Source organism: Chrysemys picta, chromosome 7 (assembly GCF_011386835.1).
Source record: "Chrysemys picta bellii isolate R12L10 chromosome 7, ASM1138683v2, whole genome shotgun sequence".
In the NCBI taxonomy this organism is placed as follows: Eukaryota; Metazoa; Chordata; order Testudines; family Emydidae; genus Chrysemys; species Chrysemys picta.
In genome coordinates this window covers 89,207,288-89,232,529 of record NC_088797.1, presented here as the reverse complement: position 1 = coordinate 89,232,529, position 25,242 = coordinate 89,207,288, and the positions used below count along the sequence as shown (strand labels likewise).

At 45.3% G+C, this 25,242-nt stretch overlaps 1 protein-coding gene across 2 annotated transcripts; it reads left to right on the top strand.

Annotated features, from left to right (window-relative positions):
* Positions 1–589: 589 nt before the first annotated feature.
* Positions 590–23,280, top strand: PLA2G12B (phospholipase A2 group XIIB). 2 transcript variants are annotated; one of them, XM_024107553.3, is made up of 4 exons: positions 590–938; positions 5,321–5,409; positions 6,854–7,019; positions 21,263–23,280. In XM_024107553.3, exons 1-4 carry the CDS (start codon positions 704–706, stop codon positions 21,379–21,381), a joined length of 609 nt encoding a protein of 202 aa, XP_023963321.1. In that variant the 5' UTR covers positions 590–703; the 3' UTR covers positions 21,382–23,280. The 2 variants fall into 2 exon arrangements, with proteins under 2 accessions (XP_023963321.1, XP_005301789.1); XM_005301732.4 differs by having other exon boundaries at positions 591–938; positions 5,321–5,397.
* Positions 23,281–25,242: the final 1,962 nt, after the last annotated feature.

Sequence of the window (25,242 nt, the reverse complement as noted above, 5' to 3'; positions counted from 1 at the left end):
CGCTGTACATCTGCAAGTGTAGCCAAGGCCTGTGAAACCAAGCAAGCATACAGCCCATATTCTTAACCTCAAGTAGAAAATGATATATATGTACAAATAGGAATAATAGATATAGTAGACCATAACCTTTATGGAGATATATTACATGGCACAGGGAGCACAAAACATATTCCAGTTATGTCATACATACATTTATAAGCACACCCCCCCCCATAAAGCCTTATGGGGTACACTGTCACAGGAAGATTTAAAAAAACAAAAACCCAGGAAAGGTTTTGTGGCCATCTGTCTAATGCACTAGCTGAAGGGGTGTTTCACTGACCTCATGACTAGCTACCAATCCACTGATGAAAATAAACATGATCTGATCGCATGCTCTGACAGAAGGACAGTCCCTCCTGCCCCATCCAAATACTGGCTAAATGCCCCATGCTGAGGTGCCTGAACCATTTCAAAGTATTACACAACTGTCCTCCACTCTCCTGTTTTATGAGCTGAACTTGGACCCAATCTCCACTTTGTCTGACCTTTGCACTCTCTAATTGCTGTGACCTCACTTTGGTTACCACAGCAGTGTTTAAAGTCCATCAGAGAGGGGAGTATACATGCCCTGGACTCGAAACAACCCAGCCCCATTTCCACCTTACTACATGCCTGTGCATTAGAGTTTCGGGAGCCTGGATTTGTTTGGTCTGACTGCAGGATGAAGCCGGTTGTCAAGATAGTGGTTCTGTGCCTGGCCCTGAGTCTAGGAAGATGCGATGAAGAAGTAACCCCAGACAACTCAGTCAACCAAGCTGCCCCAGAAGAATCAGCCTCAGCAGACTGGGGCATTGGGACCCTCAGAGATGGCTTTGAAACTGTTAATAGCTATTTTGACTCTTTTTTAGAGCTGCTAGGAGGAAAAAATGGGGTTTGTCAGTACAGATGTAGATATGGTAAGTGGCTTCTTTCCTTTCCATAGGGCCCTGCGGGTTCAGGCAGCTGTCCTGTGAATTGGTACACCTATTTCAGGCCTAACAGTTCTTACTGGTAAGTTATTGGCTATCAGTTTTGGGTTTGAGACAGAAGATGGGAAAGGCAAATGCAACAGATATTCTCTGTAGAGACAAATCTTGTACATTTTGTATCTGTTTCTAGGACTTCTGACTGAATTCTGCATGTTGCTCTCCCAGCACTGTCCACACTCCATTAGCTTTCTAAATTGATACTAATGGAGTTTTTGGCGCTGCCTCTTTAACTCTCCGCTTCCCACTCAGAATTTTTGATGGTTTTTTTTCCCTGACCTTTTTCCTTTCAAACTCCCCTTTGCTTGTTTTTAAATTTACAGCCTTTCCCCTGAGCTATGATGGATTCTGTTCATGACACTTACATTGATAGAGAATTCCTTAAAACAAAGGGGAACTCTGTGTCTAACACTGAGTTAGCAAGTCAGAAACTAACCGTGGGAGGGTAGAATTCAACCCTGTGTTGATAACTAAGTCTGGTATATAGACACCACAGTGGGGAAGCTTGTGCTTCCCCTACCTGGAACAGCCCAGAGACAATTTGCCCCTCACTGAAGATTAAGGGCTTCCCTAAAGGGTAAAGACTCCTTTGGACTTTTTTGCTACTGGGGAATAATGGGAGAGAAGAGAACATTGGTGTCTTGTCTTAACCCACCACAGTTCTCAGTCACCTAGGACTCCAAAGCAGGGGACAACTCTTCAGCAGAGGGGACAAAGACACCCCAGAATAAGGGACCAACCCCTAGCACACTTTGGGCCCAAAACACTAAGTAAGAAAGGACTTTGTATAACGCAGTGATGCTGTTTGCTTCTTTAACACATGTCAAGTTTATACGCTTAGATTCAGCCATTCTGAGGTCAGCGGAACAGCAGGTCAGCGTAGGACAGATGTAACTCTGGTTTGCCCCTCATAATCCAGGGAACTTTCAGAATCAGCATCTTCCATAAGGAAGCTTCTTTTCCTGCCCACCCCAGTTTGGTTAGACAGCCAAGCCTTTGCAGTCACAAGGAGTAAGGGGTCTTTCTGGCTCTAGCTGTACAAATCTATCAGCTTGGTAGGTGGAGTTTCTAAATGACTCACACAAGCAGCAGACCAAGCAGGCTGCAGCAATCTCTGCAGTCATCAGAGTTTAATTATTCAGCAGTTCTTAGTTCTAAGATTAGTAATAATGAGGGGAGGAGGGAGCGAGAGAACTGGAAGGTAAATAAGATCTGTTGTCACTATTACAAGAACCTTTAACACTCAGACTGTTCCAGACAGTTTCTGTCTCTTAGGCTTTTGATTTTTTTTTTTTTAAAGGTACAAGTCAGTTTGTCTTTGAGACAGAATTTAGGGGAAAGCTTCTTGGATGTAGTCAAGGATGCTTTCACCAACCAACATTTTAGACTACAACTAACCTCTGGGAACTCAGTTGCCCTACTTATGCTGAAGAACATAGGCGATGTGTCACAAGGAAGGTCTTACCTGTAAAGGCTGTAGGGGGAAGAGAATCTGGCAGGCAAACTGCCAACAAGCTGAGGCCAGGGCTTTGTAACAGTGGCAGCCTGTGGGTCTGATGAACCATAAAGAGAGCTCTTGTGTGACAGGTGACAGCTGTAACTGCCATTATCCAGGCAAGTGTTTAAATGTACTGGAACAGAAGACAGTTATATTCATATTAGGTTTCACAAAGCCTTATGGTTCCAGTCCTGTAGTGTGTGTGTACCCAAGAGTCCTAACTACTTCAAGAGGAGTTTCAAATAGTAGGAAAGCAGTTTAGGACCTGATCCTGCATAACAATGGGCCTAATTCCCCCTCACACAGGAGAATCAGAAGAAAACCCTTTGACATAAATGGAGATACCATGGTAATTGAAATGAGAATCAGGTGCTCACAGAACAGAAAGCAGCTCAAATGCATGGGGAGCATATTTCTTGTTAAAATAATGATCTACATTTAAGTTATGTTAAGGGTAAACGATTGTTAGCTTCGATAAAGGCTCAGGATGCCCTGCGAGGTGGAGAGAAGACATTCCCTTGTTAAGGTCTTTTATGCCTCCTCTAGAAGATGAATCACAGAAGTGCTGGAGGGATACCCTAGGAGCCCCATGTTAAAAATTCTGCCTCCACTGCAAAGGAAAGATTGCAGCGAGATCCTTGCCTGACAGGTTCCCCCTCTGTCTGCCAGGATTACCCAAAACACTGGTCTCCAAAGTTTTTTTTTTGCTTCCGCAGTTCGGGCAGAAGTCCGAACAGCTTTTTTTTTTTGCTTCAGCAAAAATGGTAGAGCCGGCACGGCAGGGGGTGCTCAAAATCTTTTTACTAATAGGGGTGCGCGATCAAAAGTGTTTGGAGACCACTGACCTAAACCACTGGCTCAGAAAGATTTCCAAAGAGCAAAATTTTGGCTTTGGAATGGACCAAACGGTAGTTATATAAAACACCCCAGCCTTCTCTACCCACAGGTGCCCTATGAGGTTTTGGCACTAAAACATCCATACCTCCCATTCAAGAATTCACACTGGATATTTGCTGTACTACTAATAACTCTCTATATTTATTTGTCAGGAACAAATCCAGCAAGAAGAGCAGGTGTATGTTTGTTACATGATGTAACCTCCCTCTTTGTTTGTAGTCATGAGAAAGTATTTGTTTTCCCATTTAAACAAACAAGTAGATTCCTTCACTCTCCTCTCTGCTAGCATGTGTTCCCCTGGGACAAGTGATTAGTCACAGGTTAAAGGGGAAATTAGCAAAGTCCCTTGTTGAAATATTGGCAGCACAGCCCGGAGGTTTTTGATGATCCATGCAAGCCTACAGTATTTGTCCATGCTTTCTCCCCCAGTTGAGGCATTTGAAGCTGCAAGCTAGGGGGAAAATCCAAAACCTGAGATAAAATGAATTTGTTCACAGGAAGAATAAATGCAGAATCCCTTGACCTAGGGCAGTCATCTGCAACTACATCAGGAATTAGAGATCTGGTCTGTTCTTCCCAGGGCAACTGTTACAAACTCTGCCTGCTGCTCTTTTTTTAGTCTAATAATGCTGCTAATAGTCTGTATTGCCGAAATGAAGGTCAGGACTTACTGGTAGTGGTCATATCCATCTTATGCTGATGAGAGAATTTCATGCTCTCTGCAGTTGGAATCTCCCTTCTCCTGGCTGCCAGCTGATGTGGTTCTTAGCGGATTTCTCACCAGCAGAGGGCTGTATTGTGGAGGACTGGGAACATATAACCCAAAAAGGGGGTGGGTAGGTGTTATGGTTATGTGGTTTTTGCTGAAAAATATAGGGAGGGATAGTAAGGTATTTCTTTAGGGAAGTCAATGGTGAAAAATGAGGAGCCATACTCTCAGGCATTCAAGCAAAAGTGGGCTAAAAGTAAAAATTCTCTGGACAGTTTCCCACAATTTCAGATGCCAGGCTCTGTGGATGGGCAGGCAAGCAGGATTTGCAGCATTTTGCATGGCATTGCCTCTTTTTCAGAGTTGTTCCAAGGGACCCATTTTAACACTTAAGAGCTCTAGAAGTTATGGTTTCCAGCACAGTGCTGAATGGGTCTGTGTAAAAATGAGCAGTGTAATCGAACGTGCCCAGGGCTTGAGTATCCAATGCTAGGGGGCCCAGCGCTGTCCCAAGTCTCTGATGAAAGAAATAAGCAGCAGGTGAAATTTTAACTCCATTGTGGAGTGCTCTATTACCAACATTTACACAGAAGTGGATATCCCCTCTCTTTACTACTTGAATATAGCCTAGGTGGAACATGTGGAAGAGATTGGGGGGCTCAGGAGGTCTGAGGCAGCTGGAATGCAGAGTCCTGTGTCCCTGAGAAGGACTCAGGCAAGAGGCCTGAGCCTGGGAATGTGACCTGGAGACCCAGAGCTAGGAATAGTAACTAGACTCAGCCCAGACCCAATTGATTTAGAGACACATGGGATTCATGTTTAGGTGCATTTACAACAGACTGGTAACTGTCCAGGAGGAGGACTGGACCAGGTTGTAAACACTGGAATCCAGCAATGTCATAGCCCTTTGTAAAGGATTAGTGATTGTGGGAGGTACAACCAGGTCCTCAGGGAGCGGTGTACTGTCTTTCACTTGATCTGAAAGGAGCAGTTTATGCCTCTCTTCTTAAAGCAAGAGATTAGGTGGGTGATGGTCCTCTGTCTGTTCAGTGGAGCTAGGATGCCTATAGGAGGCTGTATTTAAGACTCTCGTCGTACAATGTTTCTTTGCCTTTGGCAAACCAAAAGCAAAGAACATGTGCTTACCTCTAAGTTCGACACCCCTGCAATCTCTTACCCCTAACTTTTCACATTTCTCTGTCTTTCAAGGGAAGGCTCCAATGCCCAGACCGAACTACAAGCCCCAAGAGCCCAATGGCTGCAGCTCCTACTTCCTTGGTCTCAAGGTACCAGAAAGTGTATGTACTGCTGCTAACACCTAGTTCCCCCATGAAATAATTCACTAACCAGAATAATCAGCTTAAAAAAATAGTTAAGAGCGTGGTCTAGCTAGGACATGTGCTATTGGTATGATAACTATTGTATTTTTTTCCTGGCTGCAGCCAGCTCTGAGTGGTATCCTCACCTTTCTAAAGATTGCTGTGATAGTCAGTCATATATTACAGTACTAAATTGTCTGCCTGTGTTTGCCAAGGAGATGGCTGTCTGCGATGGCAAGGGAAGGAAAATGTAACTTTAAGTAACCATTTAATTTACTATCTGATTTGCTAACCAGCAGAGCGATCAGCTCCCAAATGTTGGTGGCTACTGCTTGCGGTGGATGAATAATTCTGTCAATGGGAATTACATGTGTGGATGCATGATACAAAACTCCAATTGTCTTACTATTTATTGGAGGATAAAGTCTACCTAGCAGATAAATGCAGGAGAAGCAAATGATTGCATCAGGGAAGCAGTTCAGAAGGTACATGGTAATCCGTGGGATAGCTACGGAGTGTTGGTGCAATAGAAGCCACTTAATGGAAACCCAGATAAGTATCATGCACTTTTAACTGGGTCCATCACTAGGGAACATTCAGTGCAAGGCAGTTCAATTACTCAAAGCTTAGAGATAAATGGCAATGCCTGGTGTTCCCTGCAAAGCCTATTTACAGGTGTGAATTGGTGTTTGCTCTCATAAATCTCCCACTAAGCAGCCCTTTGGTCCCTTTCTACAGCTCCCCTCCTCAATATTGAGTACTAAATTCAACTCATTTCCAGGCTTTGTATCTTGGTTATTTTTAAAGCAATTAATGAAATCAAAGTTAATCTATACCATGAGAATGGTTCCTTGAAAGGCCTCTAAGAGCTGGCCTGGCTAATTAGCCTATTTCTGTTCCCACCACGGTCTGCACCAATTAAGATTCTGTTAAAAAAAAATCCCTTGTGGGCTATTTTTGAAGTTATAATAGTTCTTTAAACTGGACATCACCACAAACCTCTCTAGAGGCTTCTGTCATCTCCTGCATGCATGTGCATTCATGAGTGTTAGAAGTAAGGAGGGGAAACTAGACCCCTACATCGGGGATGTGGAAGAGAAACAGTTTCTAATAAGTAATTTAGAAAATAAGGACTTCATTCCCACCTTGATATGAACAGGCCCATGTGTAACTCTCATGCCTATTACACACTCACTAATGGGAGATTATAAACCAAAAATCCAAAGTGTATTTGTTCTTGACCTTACAGCTCTGTTTGTTACAACTATGGCATTAACACTGGAATTGTAGCAGAAGCTTTGGGTCAAGGAGCAGCATTTGGTGGTTTGGGGGAAGAGGGGCATCACCACCGTTGGAGAGGAGGATAGACCCTTCACTAAGTACAATGCCTGAGCAGTGCTGTCTTCCCTTTCTCTGCCTCCAGTTGGATTTAGGCATCCCTGCCATGACTAAGTGCTGTAACCAGCTGGATGTTTGTTACGACACCTGCGGAGCCAATAAATACCGCTGTGATGCTAAGTTCCGATGGTGCCTCCACTCCATCTGCTCAGACCTCAAACGGAGCCTTGGTTTTGTCTCCAAGGTTGAAGGTGAGTTTTGCACCCAGGCCACTCTTGTGGGACGCAGGTGGCTCCAGCCCCATTTCCCAGAGGAGCGGTAGCAGGAAGTCCTTTTCCTACAACACGGCAGCAGGTTTCTGCTGTGACTGCAATAGGACATAGCACTGCCACAACTGAGCGGCAATCACATGTGAAATACACTTAGATCAAAAGGCTGAGCTAGCCCTAACTTTTGCTTGAACATTGCCTCCCTCCTCTCTAAAGCAGAACTGTCCCAGACAATTACCCAACGTGCTTTTATGTTTGAAGTTTATTATTAACTTCCCCAAGCCATTCATTTTTACCTTAGGGTGGGATTTTCAGAGCCACTTATCATAGAATCATAGAATAATAGAATCATAGATTATAGGACTGGAAGGGACCTCGAGAGGTCATCGAGTCCAGTCCCCTGCCCGCATGGCAGGACCAAATACTGTCTAGACCATCCCTGATAGACATTTATCTAACCTACTCTTAAATATCTCCAGAGACGGAGATTCCACAACCTCCCTAGGCAATTTATTCCAGTGTTTAACCACCCTGACAGTTAGGAACTTTTTCCTAATGTCCAACCTAGACCTCCCTTGCTGCAGTTTAAACCCATTGTTTCTGGTTCTATCCTTAGAGGCTAAGGTGAACAAGTTCTCTCCCTCCTCCTCATGACACCCTTTTAGATACCTGAAAACTGCTATCATGTCCCCTCTCAGTCTTCTCTTCTCCAAACTAAACAAACCCAGTTCTTTCAGCCTTCCTTCACAGGTCATGTTCTCAAGACCTTTAATCATTCTTGTTGCTCTTCTTTGGACCCTTTCCAATTTCTCCACATCTTTTTTAAAATGCGGCGCCCAGAACTGGACACAATACTCCAGCTGAGGCCTAACCAGAGCAGAGTAGAGCGGAAGAATGACTTCTCGTGTCTTGCTCACAACACACCTGTTAATGCATCCCAGAATCATGTTTGCTTTTTTTGCAACAGCATCACACTGTTGACTCATATTTAGCTTGTGGTCCACTATAACCCCTAGATCCCTTTCTGCCGTACTCCTTCCTAGACAGTCTTTTCCCATTCTGTATGTGTGAAATTGATTTTTCCTTCCTAAGTGGAGCACTTTGCATTTGTCTTTGTTAAACTTCATCCTGTTTAACTCAGACCATTTCTCCAATTTGTCCAGATCATTTTGAATTATGACCCTGTCCTCCAAAGTAGTTGCAATCCCTCCCAGTTTGGTATCATCCGCAAACTTAATAAGCGTACTTTCTATGCCAATATCTAAGTCGTTGATGAAGATATTGAACAGAGCCGGTCCCAAAACAGACCCCTGCGGAACCCCACTCGTTACGCCTTTCCAGCAGGATTGGGAACCATTAATAAAAACTCTCTGAGTACGGTTATCCAGCCAGTTATGCACCCACCTTATAGTAGCCCCATCTAATTTGTATTTGCCTAGTTTATCGATAAGAATATCATGCGAGACCGTATCAAATGCCTTACTAAAGTCTAGGTATACCACATCCACCGCTTCACCCTTATCCACAAGGCTCGTTATTCTATCAAAGAAAGCTATCAGATTGGTTTGACATGATTTGTTCTTCACAAATCCATGCTGGCTGTTCCCTATCACCTTACCACCTTCCAAGTGTTTGCAGATGATTTCCTTAATTACTTGCTCCATTATCTTCCCTGGCACAGAAGTTAAACTAACTGGTCTGTAGTTACCTGGGTTGTTTTTATTTCCCTTTTTATAGATGGGCACTATATTTGCCCTTTTCCAGTCTTCTGGAATCTCTCCCGTCTCCCATGACTTTCCAAATGGAGATGATCAGTTCTTATTTCTTTCCAATGAGAATTTGGTGTCCAAATCCCTTAGCTAGATTTAAAAGTCTCAGTGCTAATGTTTTAGAAAGGGGTTAATTTTTCCACAGTATTTAACTTTATGACAAAAGGTTCTTATTAACATGTTACGTTTATAAGCCCCAATTTCAAGATTCAAACTCTCTCCCATTCTTGATTTGGGTTGAGTTGAAGCTTGCCATATGGGCTGCCACCTCTTTTTTATTAATGTTTACATCCAAGTAAAGCCACTGTGGGGGAGGGGACAGGGAGAATGAGATACCATAAAGGGTAGTGTCACTGAGATGCCAACATCCACCCAGTTTCTCTTAATCCTGAAATGGAGACAAAAATAATCTCCCAGCTGCCCCAATGTCTGAGAAACAGAGGTTGGCTGAAAAGCAGTTGGATGAAGCTAAATACAGATTCCTTCACAAATCAAGTGACAGTTACAGGCACATCTCGGTGGCTTGAGTGCATATAGCACCTTCCTAGAATGGTGGAGTTTAAATTAGTAACACAGTACATGCAGCTTTCCTCCTTCTCCTGCCAGCAAACCTCATGTGGTTTATTAGCAGGGCCTAGGGTGACCAGACAGCAAGTGTGAAAAATCGGGACAGGTGGTGTGTGTGTGTGGGGGGGTAATAGAAACCTATATAAGAAAAAGACCCAAAAATCGGGACTGTCCCTATAAAATCGGGACATCTGGTCACCCTAGCAGGGCCGGCTCTAGGCACCAGCAAAGCAAATTTGCAGGGGCACAAGAATCCAGCATGAGAGCTGAGAACCAACAGGGAGCCCTGGGAGCTGTAGTTCCTTGGTTAGCTCCCTGCCTATAGAGCCAGCCCTGGAGCAGGGTAAGAACTACATTTCCCAGCATTCCCTTGGCCGCAATTAACAGGAAAGGGAGGGGGAAGGAGTGTAGAACTGAAACCTCATGCTGCAGGGTAGGGACAGAGCCAGCTCTAGGTTTTTTGCTGCCCCCCCACCTCAGCCCTGGGCTCCCCCCGTACCCCTGTGTTGTCCCAGCCCTGGACTCTCCCCCGCCCACACCCCCTGCTGCCCCAGCTCTGGCCCCCACCTGCACCCCCAGCCCTGGGTTCTCCCTCCACCCGCATCCTCCTGCCGCCCCAGCCCGGGGTTCTCTCCCCCCCCCACACCTCCTGCCGCCCCAGCCCGGGGCTCTCCCCCCCCCACACACACCTCCTGCCACCCCAGCCCGGGGCTCTTCTCCCCCACCCTGCATCCGCACCCTCCTGTCACCCCAGTCCTGGCCCCCACCCACACCTCCTGCCACCCCAGCCCTGGGGTCTTCTCCCACCCCCCGCACCTCCTAACACCCCAGCCCTGGGCTCTTCTCCGCCCCTGCACCCGCACCTCCTGCCACCCCAGCTCTGGCCCCCACCTGCACCTCCTGCCGCCCCAGCCCTGGGCTCTCCCCCAAAGAAAGAATTGGGTGGACTAAATGGACATTGCACCTCTCTATCTGAAGCCTAGCAAGGCAGGTACGTGGACCCCACTAGAATTTAAAATGAAAAGTAAGGGAGGGGAGGCTATACTAGACTGGGCAGCTTTAGATACAGTACCAGGCACGTAGGAGGATTTACCCTTCTGAGCCATGGAAGCAGAAATTGACTTTTCTTTTCCAGATTTAGCTAATATTCAGAAAGGGAATCCAGCACCTGCCTTCCAGATTTGAACCCCTCAAAATTCAGGAGTGCTCAAGCTCAATTTGGGCAGCTATTACTTCATTTCCCCCAAATCAAATATACTGATCCACTGTAACTTGCTGTAGGAAAAAGTAAAATAAATTGAGCAAGAAATGCTCCCCAGTGGTTATTAGGACTGGAATTGCTATTTTCAACAGCCATTGCTTTTTTTTTTAATTAATTATTATTATTATTATTATTAATTATTTTTAAGTTTTAGTTTTATTTGTTTAAAAGGAAGACAGTGATATTGCATTGGCAAATTCCTCATAGAAACAAAGAATGGAACAAAAGAATAATAAAGGCACCTCAACTTTTCCTCATTTATGTAGGACAGTCTTATAATATGCATCCAGATATCCTTCAATCACACAAGCTGAAAATTGTTCCACTTTACTGCAGTTCTGTAACCATATGGGAACCAGTCCTGTCTGTGTTCTGTGCACATCCAAAATTCCTGCTGAATGACCCGCCCTGGGAGCGAATTGCCAGTGACCCAGGGCTGGGGCGGCAGGAGGGTGCGCGCGGGGGCAGCCAAAAATTTTTTTGCTTGGGGCAGCAAAAAACCTAGAGCCGGCCCTGCTTATGAGAGGGGAGGCCTGGGCTACATTTGAAATTAGATGGACCTAGCTACATCACTCAGGGCTGTGAAAAAATGTCATGCCCCATGCAACATAGTTAGGTCAACCTAACTTCTACTGTAGACACAGCTAGGTTGATGGGGAAACAAAACAAACTCTTCCATCAACCTAGCTACGACCTCTCAGAGAGATGGATTAACTACATTGGAAAACCCCTTCCATTGACACAGGACCTAAACTACAGTGCCACAGCACCACCATAGCTGTGCTGCTGTAGTGTAGATATATCCCTAGCGTGCTAGCCACAGGAGGCTCATTGAATTGGGAAGGGAGGGAAGCACTATGCTTCAGCACCTGCTCCTGAAATACCTCGGAGTGCACCTCTTCATATCACTGGGCCTCCTTTGTGGTAGTGCCACATGGCAGGTGTTCACAGTCCCCATATTAATGTTCCCCAGACTTTTCTAGTGCAGTTGTCCAGAATATGCTTCTGAGAGTGACTGCCAAAGACCTTAAGATTGTTTGCTGAAGCCAAATTTCCCTAATAAATGTTCTTAATCAAAAGATTAACAACTTTTGAAGTGTGACTAAACTACGAAACACCAGTGCTGTCATAATTCACTGTTAAGAAGTCCAGTACGTTAGGTTCTTGCTACCTCCATGTCAGGTTTTTTTTTTTTTTTTTTTTTTTAGCAAAATAAAATTAAAACCCTGAGCTCCCATGAATGACTGTTTTTAGGGTATCTGTTCCTGAACCCTTTGTCTGATTTTGTTCAAATTTGATAGAGAAATTTGAACCCTGTCTCAGAAGTAGCCTACAAATTTTGAGGCTGATATGACCATTTTTGTGAATTTCAGGAGGTGACCAAAAGTAGAAATATTTAATAGAAAAACAGCTGCAAATTTAGCCAGGAATCAGCTCCTAGAACTTTAATACAATACAGGCAATATCAACAGAGCAGGGACAATTTGAGGAGCAATAAGTAATTGTGACTTCCCCTCTATTGTGAGTGTGTATCTGATAGTCAAGGCAATGGACAGTCTAATGGTCCTGTTGGGTTAATTGCACTACTTGGGCACCCAATAGTGACAGTGGCCAGAAATGCCTTTGTTCCTCTTCAGTTAGCCCAGAGACTGCATCCTTTCCTCTCTGATGCGGATCCAGCAACAGTGTCACATCCCTTCAACATATCCAGGCTGGACTTCTGCAGTTCACCTTACTTGGTACTTTGGCAAAGGCCACATGGAAGCCACAATTCATTATACTGAAGCCCAGCTGCTAAGTGAAATGAATTGGTAGGGCACATTTCAACAAAGAACTGCACTGGTTCCTGATCCAATTCTGGATCTAGTTCAAGGTGCCAATCCTGAGCTGTGAGGCAATTAATATCTGAGACCTACATGTCTTGGTGACAATTTCTCCCTCCACCATCCAACAAGTCATATGTGCGACAGGTATGGACACTGAAGTTCATCAGGGCCACCCAGAGGATTCAGGGGGCCTGGGGCAAAGCAATTTTGGGGGCCCCCTTCCATAAAAAAAAGTTGCAATACTATAGAATACTATATTCTAGTGGGGGCCCCTGTGGGGCCTGGGGCAAATTGCCCCACTTGCCCCCCTCCTCTGGGCAGCCCTGGAGTTCATGGTTATAGAGATGAAATTCCTGTGGGCTGCAGACAAAGTATTCTGAGTGGAGGGTATCCATGCTGTGGAGCTCCCTGGCACCAGAAAACCACCACATAAAAACAAGCATGCATGGGTTATAGACAAAGATGAGGTGAAGAGAGAATTTGGTTTTCTTTGGCAGAATCAACGTGAACCTTCCTTTCTCTGTAGTGCTTAGATACTTCAGCCAAAGGCATATTAAAAACACAGAGACAGATTTATATAGGACTAAGTATCCTTTGTGGTTAAACAAATTATTGTTGCTTTTTTTTTTTTTTTTTAAATCGAATTCAGAAAGATAGTGAGACAGCAGTTTGAGTCCAGGAATGAGCGAAGCCCCCATGAAGGGAGCTCAGCATTAGAAGGCATCACAAATGTGGGTTGAAAACTGATTTGGAGGAGAGTGCTTGGAACACAAGGAGTGAGACTGACCTAAGCAGAGGGCAGCTTGCTAGCAGGAGCAAAGTCAAAAATGGGAAAGAAAGACAAATGGGGCAGTTTGGAAAGAGGATTGGAAGGAGTGTAAGGATTTGGCAGGGGTTAGTGCTCCTGCGATTGGGGTAACCCTGTGTCAGATTAATGAACAAAAGGAAAATTGGCAAATCTGGTTGGATCAGTGGGCAGGAAGGGGCACTCCTGGAGCTGAGACACAAAGAGATGAGCAGAGAAACACCCATTCTGGGCATAGATTTGGACTGCTTAGTGGCTGAGTTGCAGTGTAGCATGCTAGACCCCTTGCGGACTATGATGCAAGCAGCAATCTCTGCCCCTGGGGCAGGGCTGGCCCACAACATTTTGGCACCTGAGGCGGGGAGCTCAAATGATGCCCCCATTCTCCCTGGCTTGGGCCAAAACTTTGAAAGGTCTCAATTCTGCCTTCTTCCTGTTCTACTCCTCTCATGGTACTGCTCTGCTACCTACCCCAATAAAGGAGAACTAACAACTTAAAATGCCTTGTTCAAAAATTTTAAGTAACACTTTCAAACACCTGAACAGCAAATGTAACTTTTCTTCTCTGCATAGTAAACACTGGCATTTTTATCTGTTTGAATGATCAAAGTGGTGCTTTCCATGCCTTCTTGGTTGCAAAGATTTGAACTGCTTCCTGAAGGTCCACAGTGTGGGCCAGTTCATGCTCTATTGAGATGGTTGCAAGGCCAGCCAGCCTCTCCTGTGTCATTATGGAGCGTAGATGTGTTTTTATTAACTTCAGCTTGGAGAAGCTGCATTCTCCCCTGGCAACTGTTACAGGAAGTGTTAGAAGTATGCGCAGAGCAACAAAAGCATTTGGAAAGAGGGTGGTCATCTTATTTGTGCACATATTCCAGAACAGCCTTTCAGATCCTACTGAAATGTATCTTGAAAGGGCTTTCAGTTCATCACCTAAATCACTCGCATCAATATCGCGCATGTCATCGTGTCAACGCTGTCTCTAGTGCCCTGTATTGCTGGGGTAGGTCTTCTTCAGGTATAGTGAGGAGTTTGGGAATATCATACACCATCCCAAATATACTGCTGTGTTCCTTGAGCTGCATGAAATGTTCTTCAACTGACTGTATTGCACAATCTAGCACCTGGTTAAAGAATTCAACTTGAATTGTTGTTTGGGGGGGTCTCACATGGGATTATCCCGTGCCTCGTAATCAAAATGTCTTCTTCCTCAGTGACTCTTGTATTCTTGACTGGGTGGGAAAATAGCTGCAGTGTGAAGTTCCTCTGCCAACTTCTGTGCACTCTTCAGAACGTTTTGAAATCCCTCATCTGACCAGTAAGACTGTAGGTATGACTTTGCTTTGTCCAGTCATTCCATTGGTCCAGATATATCAAGGTCAACACCTCGGAGTCTCTTGCTTACATTTATTTCAAACAGTATGTCATGCCACAACCCTATGCCACACAGAAATTTGAAGTTATGTATGTTTCTGGTGATTCCATTTCCCTCTGGCACTGTTCTCCCACGAACAGTTCCTGTCATAGCATTATCCTCCATCATGGCAACTATGGCATCATCTATCTTCCCAACTTGGTGTTGGATAGGCTTTATTGCCTCCACTCGACTTTCCCATCGTGTGGCACTCAGTGGTTTCAGTGTCAGAGAGGATGTTCCCAGATGTTGCTTCAAAATTTGCCATCGATGCATTGATGGAAAAAAATACATAGATGCTTTGAATTACATTAAAAAATTCCTCAGCCTCACTAGAAGCTGATGCTGCATCACCGACCACCAAGTTCAATGAATGAGAACTGCATGGGACAAAATAAGCTCAAGGGTTTAATGCTCGGATCCATGTCTGCACTCCTCTGTTCTTTCCTCTCATGTTGGCACCATTATCGGAGCCCTGACCTCTCATGTCAGCTATCGCAATTCCCGTATCTTCCAGCTTTTTAAAAAGCACATTTGTCATACCAGCTCCTGTAGTATCATCAATGTCAATAAATTCTAGAAAATGCTCTCTGACAGTCACGATTGCAGGCAGGGCCGGCTCCAGGCGCTAGGGGTGGCACGTCCGGCTTTTCGGCAGCAATTCAGCGGCGGGTCCCTCAGGCCCTCTCTTCCTCTGAGTGCCGCCAAAGTGCCGCCGATCGGCTTTATCTTTTTCCCTCCTCTCCTCTTTTCGCTTTGCCGCTTGGGGCGGCAAAATAGCTGGAGCCGGCCCTGATTGCAGGGACATTTGTAACAACAACAGAACCTAGTGAAAAACGCACCATTAAAGTCATTTGTTCCGTATGGCTGATGTCAGGTGTGCAGTCCAGAATAACAGAGTAATATCTTGCTGACTTTAGATCTGCCACAATCTTCTGTTTGACTTTTGTTGCCAGTAACTGTATGATCTCATTTTGAATGTTTTTTCCAAGGTGGTGGTGGTGTGTTCATTTCTTGGGTGGTGACTCTTCTTAGATGCTCCTGGAGTACAGCATCAAACTCAGCCATCAGCTCCACAATTTTAAGGACGTTTCCATTGTTTGGCACGTACAGCTGATCTGAAGTGGCAAGCAGTGCTAGATTTTGGGTAGCAAGCATTCTCACAATGGCAATGAGCCTTTTCAGAACGTTTTGCCAGTAAAGAGACTCTGAGGCAATCTTCTCTTGATGCTGATCATCTATGGTGGCTGTTAACCTTAGTCTCATCTCAAGCTCTTTCCACCTATGGAATGCTCTCTAGTGATTTGCTGCCTTCTCATGGCATGCCAGATTTCTAGCCAGATTTTTCCAGTCCTTTGTTCCTGTAGAACCCAATGTGGCTGGTACATTAGACTGGAAGAGTTTGCAACAAGAACAGTATGCAGCATTCTGGGTTTTTGAGTACATAAGCCATGACCTCTCCACCTTGTCACCATTGGGGATTTTACACCAGTAACGTGTTGGATGGAAACTTGTATTTTCATTGTCTTTGGGAAACATGAAGTTTTTCACTTGCTGTGGCCCATGCAGCACAAGGAAGTCCCTCAGGCTACTGCTCAAGTGGGTCCACAGTCCTGGATCATCTAGACTTAAGGAACGAAACTCAGCAGCAGCTGTTTCTTGCGCCTCCACCACACTCTTCTCTGAGCTACACTTTTCTTCAGGAATGTGCATGGTTACATCCATTGGAGATGGAAATATGGATGCTACAGTAGCTGCCAGGTCACCTGCACTCTGACTAACTGGAAGATTAGACATCTCCTCACCACTCACATCCTCACTGGGGCCGGAAGGCTCACCATGAACATTTGTCTCTATGTATCTCAGGAGAGCTCCTTCCTGCTTAGATAGAAAAGCTTCCTTTGCTTTCTTTCTTTCTCTGAATGCTGCCCCAGAGGGGCGTTTTCTTCTTTCACTCATGACTGCTGTTCTGTGCCAGCTATAGTGGCTCTCAACACTCAATTGAAGGGGACAAATAAGCAGGCTGGTAGCAGGGCCTGAGTGAGGGAAGATATCAGTGTCTTAAGGGCCTAATTGGCTCCTACTACTTCAGTTGACTGCCTGTTCTCCTCAAGTGGGTTCAGGGAAGCAGCAGGAAGCTCCCTGAGAAGCTGGTGTTAATCAGTCCAGGCTCCTGGAGGTGCTAGAGAGGTACATAAGAGGCTCCTCCTCCTTTCTGCAGCTCTACTGCTTTCTGTTATTCCCTCTCACTTTTTCTCTTGCCTGCCTGTTATGTCTCGTGCCCTCCTTCCTCCAGCACAGCACTCCACCATCTCTGTGCATCTAGAGCAGAGAGAATACATATGCATCAGCAGCAGACAATTTTCGACACTCTGGGTCCTATGGCGTGCCCCCCCTCCCCAGTCTGGCACCTGAGGCAGCTGCCTCAGTTCGCCTCATGGTAAGGCCAGCCCTGCCCTGGGGACCTGTGCTTGCAACCGACACTTCCACAATCCCTAGCTCCATGAGTAGCTCAGAAGTTGCTGTGAACAGCACTCCTCAGTCAGAGGTCACTAGATGTGAAGTTCTGAGTGATTGAGGGAGTTAATGGGGAGGGAGGGAGGGAGAGATGGGAGAATTTTCCCCCCCACCAAAAAAAAAAAGGTTAATGACTGTGCAGATCCAAATTTTTTCCCCTAGTGACTGAGCCCAAGTCTACCTTAGCAGCACTTTGGCAGTGTAGCTATATAGATATACTGTACTGGCCAAGCACTCTGAACATGGATGCTGGTTTGGCAGCATAGCTTATTCCAGCCCCTTGCTGCATGAAACAAGCTATGCTGGTAAAAGTGCAGTTTTGTCAGTATAACTGTCTACAGTAGGGGCTTTTACTGCCACACCTGCATCAGAGATCATACTTCTTCACATCCCTGACACAGCTATGCTGGGAGAAGTCCATAGTGTAGACCTGTCCTCTGAAAAGCCTGTTTTAACCCTTTTGTCTTGCATGTTGGGTTCTGCCAGTGACACACCCACTGCCATTAATGGGCACTACTCATCAAGAATTTTGAAAGGGACATGGTCAAGGGTGACAGGGCCCACTCTAGACTCCAGATCCCAGGTCAGTTATTATTATTACATCCTTCCCACACCAATATTGGAGCACAGCATGGAAAAACACTCTCTTCCATTCTTCTATCATTTGCTGCTGCTGTTTCCATTTGGTCTATGGGATTGAGATAGATTAAGAACCCCCCTTAGCAGGGAGGGCAGAATAAAGTTTCTCTTGGGTATCCTGGTTTCCTCACACCTGTTAGTATCCCCTTAACAGCTTCAAGGGGGACGTGGGGGTCTGTCTGTTGCCATCTGAAGTACATGTCCCAAATATGCCTAGTGCTGCCTTCTGATTCTTGTGGAAACAAGCTGCTGGTTGGCGATTTCTTGGATCTCTTACCAACCAATGCCCATATCAAAAAGTTACATTTGCTGTTTTCACTGATCCCCCAGACAAGGGCTACAACAGTGGTAAAAATCCCACATTCTCAACTGGGAAATTGCCTGCAGCAAATCCCAGAGAAAGCCAACACTCAGGATTTCAATGCTCCCATGGCCCTTACTTTTAAACATTGATGATTTACAATCTAGACATTTTATTATTAATTATTATTATTATTAATAGAGAGCAGTGTAATATGTACAATGGCAGGGTACAAGACGTCAAAAGTTAGGCCTGCCAACTGAAGGACAGTCCTTTAAAACGAGTTTCAGAGTGGTAGCCGTGTTAGTCTGCATAAGCAAAAACGAGTTGTCCTTGTGGCACTTTAGAGACTAACAAATTTAGTTGGGCATAAAACAGTATTTATACAACATTGAACCCTCTTAGAGAGAGTCTAACCCATGATGTGCTCCTTAAAAGTGTTCCCCTTGCGTAGGGTGACCAGACAGCAAGTGTAAAAAATCGGGACGGGGGTGGGGGGTAATAGGCGCCTATATAAGAAAAAGCCCCCAAAATCGGGACTGTCCCTATAAAATTGGGACATCTGGTCACCCTACCCTTGCATATCCCAGCATTTCTCACAAATGGTATGCAGCTTCCCTGCCTGGGTCCCCATGTGCAGCCAACCAGCAATGAGGCCGTTAAGGGGTCACTAATTTGTTTTCCAAACCTAACACCTAATTAAGATGAATGGGGAAGTTCACACTTGAGTGCTGCTATTGCAGACTTGAAAAACAGTGCCTCCCTCCATTGGTTTTCTGTCTCATTAGGATGATTAAACATTTGTAGAGAAGTACCAAAGACAGGCACAGCAACAAGTTAAAGAGAACAAAGAGAGAGTCAGAGGCCTGAGGATCTTATTGCTGAGGTGCATTAACCCCCCAGAAGCTACTTCTTATCTTCAAGGGTCAACACAAACCCTACCTACAACTCTGCTTTTGTTGGTTTTGATAGCCCTTTATCAGAGAGTTCCGTTTGAGCGCCCTCTGCTGGCTGAGTGTGGCCTGAAAGGCCATGACTACACCCTCCCCTCAAGGGCCTCAGAAGTTACTCCACTGACAGCTTTTAAACAAGTACCTCTGTTGCATGCTTGTTAATATTTAGAATAACGCCGCCCAGTCTTAAAGCAGACCCTCAATGTCTCCACTTAAAGTCCTAGTCATCCCCTTCTGTTCTGTGCCAGGTTCTTCAGGTGCTCAGCTTCCTTTTCCTGGGCACAAGTCCTCAGGGTTTCTTCATAAAATAAAAGCAGTCAACCAAAATGATATCCTCCCCTCCCAGGGTAATCACTACAGGAACTCACTGCTCTCTTCAGGACCTTCCCTAGGCTCCTCTCACAGCCCCTTTCTAAGGGCTGCCTCTCTGCAGCTCTCCTCTTCTCCTTGAACTGGGGTATTGCCCTGCCCCTCATTAGAGGCAACCTGGGTTAACCTGCCTACTCATCAGGGGAGCAGGGCTACTTCACTTAAAGGGCCAGCCACTCTGTGTCATCTTTCCTCTCAATCAGTTCACTTTACTACTCCTCCCTATATGCCTGATTCAAAGCCCAATGAAGTGAATAGAAAGACTCCCATTGACTTCAATGGATTTGGCCTAGTCTACACTAGGAATTTTCCTTGATTACAGCCATTGGTTGCCAACAGCCAGCGTGGCTGCACCACTGCAGCCTGGGTAAACCCCAATCAGCCACAATTTGCACCAAGACAGTTTAGCCTGGTTTCAAGCAGGGTAAGCTCCACCAGTGCTTTACTTGACTGCACTAGGGGTTGCACAAGCACAGCTGAACCTGTGGTCTTGTCTACACTTGAAAGACAACGCAGATTAGGATGTGAATTTAAAGCACAACAGTTACTGGTGAATAACTCCATGTGTAGACATACTCTAGCTCTCCTCCCAGTCTCAGCTTGTGCCTTCTATTAAGCTTCCCTGGAACAATCTCCCTTTTCTCACCTGTCAGCCACCATCTCTTTCACACCCCTTCTTGCAATCCACCTCTTCAATGAGTCATCCCCACTCCTGAACCCCTGTGTCTCCTCTTGTGTCTTAGATTTTAAGTGCTCAAAGGCAGGGAATGTTTCTCTCTCTCATATATATCAGACATATACACACACACACACTCCTATAGATTTTATACTCCTATCCCCAAACCCAATTAAGTAAAACAAGAGAAGAGATTGTCTGGGGAGCTCTGAAGTAACAAGGAGGGCAGAGGGGATCAGGAAGGCTGTCCCAGGTGGCAGGAGTTACAGTGGCAGAACTGCAGAGAAATGGACAGAGGAGCTGAGAGGGGACTAGAGAGAGGCCATGGGGTAGGACTATTACCAATTCTATGTCTGAACTGATTTTATTGCCTTCAGCCCATCAGGGGAAATGACCACCCTGTGGAGTTTAGTATTAACTAATTTATTTACCTGGCTAGGGAGTTCAATAGTGAGCCTCTTGCTAGAGTTGCCAACCCTGCAGGATTGTCCTGGAGACTCCAGGAACTAAATATTAATCTAAAAGATTAGGTCATGTGATGAAACCTCCAGGAATACGTCCAACCAAAATTGGCAACCCTAACTCCAGGCTGTTTGACATTTTAACTACTGTGTCATCTGGCTCTGCTCAGAGCAGGTCTAGATAACACTCATGTCAAATGCTGATGACCACTGGCAGCTGGTTTACGCTATTGCTCCCACTGTAAGGGTGATATAGCTACCGGGTATGTGAGAAACAGCCTGGGGGTAAAAGCTGAGTTTAGACAAGGCCATGGTCAGATGGAGGGGCTGAGAAGTAGGGAAGAGTTGATGCAGAGAGATCTTTTGAGAAGCTCACTTGTTATTTTGCCGTACACAAAGAGCATAACACACTTTCAACAAGAAAAAACAAAAGGAAAGTCTCTTTAAGAGAGAGCACAGCTGTACAGACTGCACTGCAGCAACACTGGGAACAAAATGGCTCCTAAATCCAGCCGACAGCGAGAAATAGAACTGTACACAAAGGCAAAAAGACATTGCAGTACCCCACACAATCCACACTGGTTTGAGGCCAGTCCTGGCACTAGTTTAACCAGTAATGAAAGTGTGAGACCACTGCTGACATGCCTGTTCTTTTCCCTCCTGACAGCTTGTGAATCTGTAGCAGATACAGTGTTTAACACTGTCTGGACTCTGGGCTGCCGACCCTTCATGAACAGCCAAAGAAGTGCCTGCATTTGTAACGAGGAAGAAAAAGAGGAACTTTGAAGAGCACAGCCCTCTGGCCAGAGATGACCTCATGCATTCCGTCTCTGATGCAGCTCTTTAGCAAGCCATTTTCCATCAGCCCTCTGAACTGGAGAAGTTATGATAGTATGGGGTAGGAGGAGCAGATTTTTGCACTGTGTATAATGCATCAGTTACAGCTTTGGGTGGAGGGTGCTGTCAGAAGCAGTGACATCTACTGCCCACCTCAGATCCAGTCTAACAGCCCCATCTCTTTCCAGGTGTATCACTGTGGGTTATTTTAATGCCAATTTTCTATTGAGACCAATTAAGATGAGCAAAGAGAATGCAATGCAGACAGTAATAAGTAGTTTCTGCAGCAGATATACACGTGTATAACAACTTCCTCTCCCTGAATCACTGATACACCCTGAAAAACAAGTTTTCCCACTAGCCAAAGTTCCAGTCACTAGTTACATCTTTTAAATAAATTATTCAAACACAGGAGATGGGCTGAGCCACAATATTGGGGGGGGGGGGGTAATGGAAAAAGGGGGAAGGATTCATCCCCTTTTGCGGTTTTGGTTCAGACCCAATTATTTACACACATGCAAACTACCCCACTTCTCTGAAATATTTAGAGGCTCCCCAAACTGTTCAGATAACCAAGGATTTTTGTTAGCTAAGAGAATGATTCATGGCTGGGGACATGGCCAAATATTAGCCAAGAGGGATTTTGAGTAGTTCCGATACACGAGTGCACACAAAGGTAGACGGGAACAAAGATCATCCAGGCTCAAGTAGCTCTACACTATACATTCTGATACACATATAAGATTCTGCCCATAATTTCACAGCAGAGGAATCAGCTCCCCCCACAATTCCATTCAGCTGTACCTGTTTATTTCCCTCCTTCATAATTTAAAACCAAAGGGAAAAATTACATTAGTCTCCAGTAAGCACCTTCAGCAGTGTCCTTTTAAGGGGGCGGGGGCGGGAGGGGGGTTGCAGGAGGATTTGATGGGACTTTGGGAAACTTTCAGGCATACGAAGGCATATTTGTAGACTGGTACTGCTTAGGCTGTGTTTGGTAAGGCAGGGCTTGGTTTCATGGGGACATGGCTAACTTAAAGAGATGAACAATCCCAGCAGATTTATTTTTTCAAACATGTCTAAGATCTAAATCTGAGAAAGGATTCTCTTATAGACTTTAAAAACTACCTCCCCCCAGGGAATTTTGTTGTTGGGGTTTGTTGCTGCTGCTGAAAGGGAGTTTCTACCAAGATGTGTGTAACATACAAGATAAGTGTGGATCTGTCACATGCCTAGATAGATGGATGTACACACACTCACACTCTCCCTGTCTTCCATTCACTTTTACACACTGCACAAAGTGGATGTTACAACACTGTTTGTTTTTTGACAGATTCTGTTTTAGTTTCTGGCATACATGTTTAAACTGATACATTTAGCAGAACATTATTTAAACTACTGTACCTGTTTTTGCCAGGCTTATTGGCCGCACACTGGAAAGTGTTATACATCTGACCCATATGGTCTGCAGCAATGGGAGGCTATTGTTAGAAAACATGAGACTAAGGTAATAAAAAGTGAACACACTGAGTTGTGTGGGGATTCCCCCCCCCCACCCCATTTGGAAGGGCCATTCTTATTTCCTCAGTGAAAATTAGATGTCCCTCTGAGCAGGTGATAAGCCAGTGAGTATTCCAGTGCCAAAGTTCATCTCAGTAGTTGTCCATCAGAATGTTTCCTGCAGAAAGAACCTGATTGTCAGCCCTAGTTTGTTTGGGGTGGGAGAGGCAGGGGGGTCGTGTGTGAGGAACAGACACTAAGAGCTTTATATATTTTTAAGGTGAACTGCTACCCATTGTTAAGTCTAAAGGTGAGTTTATATGTACAATTAAATATCACTTGCAAAAATATCTTGTCTATGTTCAGTGGCTACCTTTAAATTGCAGATCTCTACAGTGACACATTAAAGCTGACCCAAGCATGTAATGACACGATAGAGCATGACAAAATGGATAAATGAGGAGTTTTGAACTGAACCTTTCCATCCAAGCTTTGGTACTTTGAGATCACAAATAAAAGTGATATTTCCTTTATATCTATATAGCACTTTTCATCCCCAAACCACTTTACAAGCTGCAGCTGATAGATGGAAGACCGTTGAGCCTGCATTTTTTTAGTGTAAAGTTTCCTTTTACTGACTTAAAAAACAACAAGAAAAAACCTTAATTATTTTTGGATGAAGCTTTTGAAATGTCTTATGAAAAGAACCAAACAAGACTATGTTGGAGTAGACACACGTGCTACATGAAATAAGCAACTTAGAGTTTGACAGCCTAGCCAGAGATCACTGGTGAGTCACTGAAATACAGCCATTCTGGCTGTTTAGATTGAGGTGAACTGAGATTAATCAATGTTCACTACCGTTCAACATACTAAACTTGCATCATCTTTGCTCTCACCCCCAACTGATGCATGAAGGGAGAGACCCTGTGCTCCCCTCAAGCTGCCTCCTCCCAGCTTTTTATATGGGTTGAAGTACTTACAGTTCTTGTTTACAAATGATCCAGGTGGTGTCTTCCCTCCAGTTAAAATGCTTCTGTACAAGACTCAGCATCTCAGAGGACCCTTCTCACAGTATAGTGCGGCACTGCAGCTATGCTGCCCCAGCTTCCCCACCACACTCTTCAGCTCACCCTGGCCAGGGCGATGACTTGGGCCTCCAGACAAACAGCATTTGAGGGTTCAACCCCTCCCAGGGTAACAGAGTGCTTTAGAGAAAGGACAACAAAAGCACAAAACAAACGAATCTTCACCCAGCAGCCAGCTCCTTCCTTAAAGTCCCAGTTGCCACAGCCTGTTTCAACACTCACTAACAGGCACCTGGGCTCTGAGCCACTCACCAGTAAAATCCAGGCCCATCCTCCTGCAAAGGGCTCTGGACACCACACTCCTCAGGCAGTTTCTGGCCAAGCTTCTTACCCCAGGATAGAACTGTTTTGTTCTTCTCCCTAAACAGCCCTTCACAGCTGGGCTTTCCTCCACTTAAGTCCCACATCCTACACAGGTATAGCAGGGCAGGACTAATTCAACAGGGCTGACTGGCTCCAGGCCTCCTGATCTTTAAAGGAGCAGGCCAGCCTGTTACAGCTTTCTATGCGATCCCCTGCATCAGGAAAGCCCCCTGGCGGGCCAGGCCAGTTTGTTTACCTGCTACGTCCGCAGGTTCGGCCGATCGCGGCTCCCAATGGCTGCGGTTCGCCGCTCCAGTCCAATGGGGGGGCCGCAGGAAGCGGCAGCCAGTACATCCCTCGGCCTGTACCGCTTCCCGCAGCCCCCATTGGCCTGGGACGGCAATCGGCAGAACCTGTGGACGCGGCAGGTAAACAAACTGGCCCGCCCCGCCAGGGGCTTACCCGGGTGGGCCGCGTGCCAAAGGTTTCCGATCCCTGCCCTGTATGTTCATTGAAATCATAATAGTAGGGCTGACTGGTACAGTGATTTAATGAATTAGCCTTTTATTTCTGGAAATCTGGGTTCAGACTCTCTTACTGTATGACATATGTGAAAATGAGTTAGTTCAGCTCCAATCCTGGACATCAAAAACCCTCCCAGTTGTGAGTGAGCACAACAGAAGTTCAGAATTGGACTAGCAGTGAGCAATTCAGGTCAGGACTCTGTGGGGGGATGGCTGAGCAGTGTAGGGTAAATTTGCACAATGGCTGCATGGTAATACAGTATGTTACATTTCCATTTTTTTATTTCATAGTGGTTAGATAAGACATCAAAACAATAGTGTCTCCACTTATTCATATTATTTTACCAGCAATTTTTCCATTATTGCTCTTCTTCCAACACAGACTCTCTCTCTCT

Bases quoted from the DNA above. Each gene is read 5' to 3' on its own strand.
- PLA2G12B (XM_024107553.3), top strand. From the start codon at position 704: ATGAAGCCGGTTGTCAAGATAGTGGTTCTGTGCCTGGCCCTGAGTCTA. The intron at 939-5,320 runs GTAAGTGGCTTC...CTGTCTTTCAAG, and splicing joins TCAGTACAGATGTAGATATG to GGAAGGCTCCAATGCCCAGA. The intron at 5,410-6,853 runs GTATGTACTGCT...CTCTGCCTCCAG, and splicing joins GTCTCAAGGTACCAGAAAGT to TTGGATTTAGGCATCCCTGC.